This window comes from Pterocles gutturalis, unplaced genomic scaffold, assembly GCF_000699245.1.
Source record: "Pterocles gutturalis isolate BGI_N339 unplaced genomic scaffold, ASM69924v1 scaffold50199, whole genome shotgun sequence".
NCBI classification, from domain to species: Eukaryota; Metazoa; Chordata; class Aves; order Pterocliformes; family Pteroclidae; genus Pterocles; species Pterocles gutturalis.
The window spans coordinates 32,634-39,010 of NW_010130001.1; the positions used below are offsets into that span (position 1 = coordinate 32,634).

The 6,377-nt window shown below is 39.5% G+C and overlaps 1 protein-coding gene across 1 annotated transcript in view; it reads left to right on the forward strand.

Moving 5' to 3' along the window:
* The window catches only part of LOC104466590 (metalloendopeptidase homolog PEX-like), a gene marked incomplete at its 5' end in the record, with an annotated part of 35,282 nt that extends 30,074 nt beyond the window's left edge, over positions 1-5,208 (forward strand). Inside the window, 2 exons of the mRNA XM_010080068.1 lie at positions 1,426-1,502; positions 5,106-5,208. Of these exons, the coding sequence (XP_010078370.1) occupies positions 1,426-1,502; positions 5,106-5,208 (180 nt within the window). The remainder of the gene's footprint in view (positions 1-1,425; positions 1,503-5,105) is intronic.
* Between the last annotated feature and the right edge of the window lie 1,169 nt (positions 5,209-6,377).

Genomic DNA, 6,377 nt, shown 5'->3' on the forward strand with positions numbered 1-6,377 from the left:
TACCGTCACCATACATTACTGAGCATGTTGTTCAGGAAAACTAAGTAGCAGTGAAGAAAATCATAGTTTATTTTTTCCCTTCTTTGTTTGCTGTACCAGATCTTTTTTTTTCCTGTAGTTAAACTTTGATAGGGGGTGTGAGTTTTTTAGGAAAACATATAAAGCAAGGGAGAGAATCAGAAATTATTTATTTGGTTAAGAGAGTTGGGACAAACTCATTGTATGAAGAGTGAATGTTAGGCTATAAAACTTTGCCCACCAGTTGAAGGAATGAATAATCTAAAACCGGGGAAACAGAATCCAATGCAAACAGTGCTGGGTTTTAACCAGCTCTGGCTGAAAATTGCTTCTCTGCCAAGAGTCAGTGTAGCAGCAGTGTATGGGTCTATGGCCACCCAAGCTTGACAATATTAACCAATTAAAAGGCTCAACTTTGGTTGTTTATGCTGAGTTGATTTTTACACTGTTTCAGTTTTTCCCTGGGGAAAAAACTGGAAGCCACAGGGAAGATTTGGGGTCTTACAGGACCAATGCAGGACTAGTATGTCCAGTGGACCCTCTGAGGGGAGGCACATACACAGTGAGAGCAGTGAGTGCCAGGTACCCTTGAGCTCAGCCTATTTCCACTGAGCTCAAGACACTTAACAGACTCATTCAAACTGCCAGAGCTGTCTCGAGCCAGACAAAATTGCACTGAAGTCCACATATTCTATGGGCATTCTGGGCTAAAGAATTTTGTCAATAGGAAACATTCAACACAGGAGCTTAGGTAAGGCAGGGGCTGCTTAAATGAGATTTTTCATGCAATGGATACAGCATAAGAGCAATTATTCAGCTGTGCAAATATTCTCTCTACTCTGTTCTGTGCTCAGTTACAATTGGGTCAAGTATTGTAATAGGAATACTGAATTGGGGACCACTGATGGAGAAAAAATGTGCAATTTCGAAAGAAACTGACTTTCCAACATGAAAAAAAATATGTCAAGTAATATAGCTGCAATTCTAGAGATGATAAGAGCCATTACATGTACCTTTTAGACACATTACATAGCTTTGAGACCACGAGGTGTGCTTGGTAATTATTAAGGTGTCAGATGCTGCAGCAGAAGCTGAAAAGCAAGCTGCCATTATAGAGAACCTCAAAAAAGAACCAGTGAAATGACTACGATTAGATTATGAGAATGAGTGGGTGAAGAATAACAGTGGGTGGAGACTGGATCCATTAAGAGATTTGAAAAGCAAGAGAATATACCAACAGAAAACCGCAAGTTAGTGAAGGTGGAATAAAATAGGAGTTTGTGGTGTCTTTCTGTTTTGTGCATTGTGTAAGTCACAGGCATCTGAAGAACAGTGACATTACACTGTACTTCTCTTCCAAAGTCATATCAGATAACGTACCTATTTCTGCTTTTTATCTTTTATTAGGTAAGATGCAACTCCTTTAGACCAGAATCTGCGAGAGAGCAAATATATATCGGAGCTCACAGTCCTCCTCAGTTCAGGTAGTGTAAATAAGTGTATTTACTCAATATACATACAGAATCAATCACTGTAGCACACAAGTGCAGAATTTTAGCATGTTAAGAGGGGTTTAAGAGCAAACACAAAATTGGACTGTGCTCTTGGCTTGGATTGAAATGGAACTGTTTTTATTAGTTTATCTTTCACTATTACAAATGCTTTTCTGTAAAAATGAGGGTCTTTCATCTACCTTCAAAGGTGGTTGAACCAGAACACATTCTGATCCCTGTGATGTTTTGTAATCATGGCCTGAGTATCTAAAATGTCTAATTTATTACATTTTTTCTATGCAATTATACTTTATAAAACAATGAATATTAGGAGGATCCTTGATTTAATCTGCCTCAGTTCGTTAAAAGCTTTAAAGTGAGTACCTTCAGTTATATTGATAATGCAAAGCAAAACAGGCCCTGTAAGTTCAGTTCAAGATTGAACTCTTCAGTTGCCCTTCAAGAGACACTTTGTGGTAGTCCAGCCATAACAATGTATCTGTGTCCTTGCCCAAAAGGCCTCCCACAGGCTCTCCTAACCACAGACACCCCTGAACCTCGAGAGGGAAAGGCGGGAAAAGGAGGAAGGTTTAAAGACTTCATAAGAATTAGGAAGCCAGAGTTCATTCCTCTGTGTCTCCACAGATGTTGCGTGACTAAGAGCAAATTTTCTTCTGTTGGGATTTGTATTGGTTGTATTTACTTAACTGAGAATTGTGTGTTTGTCCTCAGTCACGTGCTACATTATCTCTGTATTTGGAGGAAGTTTTAATCTATTGCTCTGCAGGGGCACTATGCAAAATGCTCTCACAGGCTGATTCATGATGGAGGTGTCTGCAATACATGGGATTAGTTGCCTTCTGGAGATTCCTACTGATTTCTGTTGACTAAAGAGGGAGCTGGGATCCCACCTTCTCCACAGCTAAATTTAGATTATGACCCCCCTTTGCCTCAGTTCTCTCTTGGTAAAGTAAAAATAGCAACACTTGCCTTCACAGGGGAGTTCTGATGTTGCTTCGTAGGTATTCTGACATACTCCCTCAACACAGCTGCACCAAAGCTGAAGATATAAACACAGCATTCATAACACACCTTGGACTACTTATAACCAGAATGCATTAAGAAATAGTAAAACCAGAAATGTGATGACAAAAATTTAATATAAACTAGTATTGCAGATGTATATGTTTGGTCTGGGTAGACTTCTATACTCTGCTTTGAAACCTGCACTGCTGTACCTTTGCAATGCTTGTTACACCAGCTAGATAGGGTAAAGCTAGTGCAGTATTCAAATCTGCATGCCTTTTAAAAACCGAAAATACATCATGACAAGGACAGCAGTATCAGTCTGATCTTCAGCCTACAGATCAAAATTTTTTTATAGTTCCTGCCCCTGTTAAGATTTTGGTAAAATAACCCTCTCTTGCCTTCTGAAGTCCTCAGTTTTGTTTACCTATACACGTATTTATATATTTTGAATCATTACATAGCTACATTCCCACGAGATGGTGTAAATCCCAAATATACAGGGAATCTTGGAATAGCGCATTCATGAAGAAAACTCATTAAGGAATTGCACTAAGAAAGAAAATTTCAGAGAAGATTAGATTAATTTGGGGTCCAGAAAATACAGACAGAACTTTTGTGTGGTTTTTATGTGGGATACTCAAAACAGACCTGAAGAGAAACCGTAGTGCTTGTCTCTTAAATCATATCAACTTGGCTAACAAATTATATTATCTATTTTCCCCAACTTTGCTTCATTTATGTCTCAAGACCATTATAATAGCCGTACAGCTAGTTTCAACATTGACAGCTCTTGCCATGCAAAAAGCCCAAACAACCCTTTTTAAAGTAATTATAAAAGGTAAGTGTAAAATACGATAGCAATGAGCAACGCATACCCTGAGCATAGGTGTGTGCGTCTGAGCTAGTCACCCCGGTTCTTTTCACGGTGAAAATAGGCATTTTGAAAGTATATAATTCTTCTGTAAATAATAAATTTGCATTATTTAGACTTTGCAAGCACATCTTTATATTGACTGCCAAGGGAGCCCAGGGTGACCGGTTCAGGGGAAAGTGTCTCTTCTGTATGTCAGCGGGATGAAATCCAGAGAGCCCACTCTGATTCCACAGTTTGTGTGTGGCAATATCAAACCATGGGTAGAAAAGTCATGTGCATGGACACATAAAGATCTTTTGCTGACTAGATTCTAGCTTTATTTATTTTTAATTGGCAGGTTTTCAGTATTAGCATATGTCTTTGCTATTTTTGAATGCCAGTTTCAGAGTGAAATCACTGGCAAGGCAAGCAGAACTCCTACCAACTTCAGCAGCAGTTCTGCATGACTGGCTCTTGCTGTTCCAGTCCCTGAATATGTATTTGCAATGTTTTTACAGTAAAGCTGTGTATCCTATTTGAAGCCTAACATAATTTTGTAGTTCTCCCTACAAATGTGACCTTTAAACATTTTTGCACCAGCTGACTGCAAATTTTCTTACCCACAGAAAGTCTAATCAATGTAATAAGAAAGTTTTCTACTGTGCTGAGCTATGCTGAGAAGCTGATTGTCTGCAATGGAGAAAAATGCTTCCCCACAGCATAGTAAAGAGGGTGGAAAGGCATACAATTAATATCTCCGTAGATACTTTTCTGCTTTTAACTCAGGATGCTGTACTTTAATATCATTGCAAATTTCAGGATAGTAAATTCCAAGATGCTTGAAAGCATAGGAAAAATCAGGAAACAACACAATCCCAATCTATCAATGGTAAAATAATAATTTCTGAGAGCATGAAATAATACAGACAGGGAAGCAGGAGCCAAGGGTGACTGCATACAAAGAGCGAGCTGTTTCCCTATGCCTGAAGGTGCCAGTCTGGGATGCAGACACATTGTCTAGCTTGTGTGAGGCAGGGATGTGCTGCTCTTTCAGTTATCACACCATCTGTGGAGGAAGCAAGAGAGCTTGCGAGCTGGTCAGGGCAGAAGGTTCAGAAAATATATTTCTAAAATATCAGAGGAGTTGAGATGCTCCCAGGTGTAAGGCTGTGCTGGCCAGTAAGAAAGGCTCTGCCTGACCTCTGCCCAGTTTCAGGCTGGAAAGCGTGTGGGTGTGCGTGCATGTGCGCACATGGGTAGGCAGAGGGTGTTGTTCCAGGAAGCTGGCTGGCACAAGCCTAATAAAATCAATTCCAGCACAACCACGTGCCTACACCTCCTGCCTGCTGGACTGCAGCAGTTTGGCAGCAGCTGGAAGAAGAATTCCGCTGTGCAAGGCTATCACTGATCAACCTTTGCTGCCAAGGGTCAGATTAGAAAATCATTCTAAATGACATAGCATCCACAAAACGCAATTGTTTGTGGTTGAGTTTCTAGCACAGTAAGATGCTTCTCAAAGCACTGAATCAAACAAGATTGTCTTCACATTAACTTTGAATTGGAGTACTTCTCCAGAACTTTTTGGGTTTATTTGTGGAAAAATGACATGGGAAGCCTGCAAATGCAACCTGAAGTGAAGCCACTAAAACACTTACAGACCTGTAGTGTTTAACAGAAGACAATCTGCACATCAATCACTTTTCTCTTTGCAGAGTTATTGGTGCCATGAGCAACTTTGAAGAGTTCCGCAAAGCTTTCAATTGCCCAACAAATACAACGATGAACCGCGGGGCAGAATCTTGCCGGCTGTGGTAGATGTTTCCTTCCAGATCCTCTGTCAAGAGGGGTCTGCAATGTGAACTGCTGCACCTGAGCTCAAGTCCACTGCTGGTGTTTCAGAAAAACATTCTACAATCTGGAGAGGTGATACTTCAAATGCATCTTCCTTATCCATGCTGATGACCTGCCTGGATCAAATAACTCTCCATCCAGAGCCTAGAAACTTTTGAAATAGGAGAAGAGAACAGGTTTTCTTTCATAATTTAAAAAGGAACTCGTTTTATCCATAAAGCTACTCCTGTTCATCTGCAGTTGCAGAGCTGATGGATAACTGCCATTATCAATTCTAATTCCTGATTTATAGTAGAGCAAAAGGTAAATGATAAAATCCAGTTTTAATCTATTGCTCTGCGGGGGCACTATGCAAAATGCTCTCACATAAAATTTATTCTTTCTGGATGAAGAAATTCATGAGACCTGCTATAAAGCCAGCTCTGATCTGCTGTGTGATACAGCATTTTCATAACTTAAACTGTCACTGCCCAGCATGCCATAAATGATGTTGCATGATGTAAAGACACAATACTTTATATAAATTTGGTTTAATATGTCAGATTAGTGCCTTTTGGAAAAGTTTCAAGCTGAGAAAGCACTTCATGGTTTCCAACTACTAGGACTAAACAGAAGGGATACTTGTCAGATCCTAGCCTTTTCTAATTTTAGAACAGCTTATGATAAAAATCAATGGATGGTGAAAATCAGAGGCTTGCAGAGGGAATTCCCAGCGCCATGATACTTAGAAATATTACAGCACTTATTCCTGTTTATAGTGTTTGCCGAAGACACTACACCAGTTTTAATTTAGGGATTTCTTAGTGTCTGAGTCTTACAGAGGAATGTAAGTACTGTGCATGTTTGTCCTCATGTTCTGGACAGGGCACGGTGACTTGTGATTTTAAGGAAAGGAGAACATGTGACTGAAAAACAGTACTAGCAGCATTTGACTTGTCTGGATATAAAGAGCAGTTCAGCAGTAGAGGACTTTTAAACACATTATATATGCAGGCCAGTTGAGTTTTTCATTTGATTTCTAACAATATTCATAAAAACCCATATTTTATAGCAGCAGAAAAACTTTAATGCATAACTGTTACTAAAGGGGGAAAAAACCAAAACAATGCTTTTTTCCCCAACAGAAAGATAAA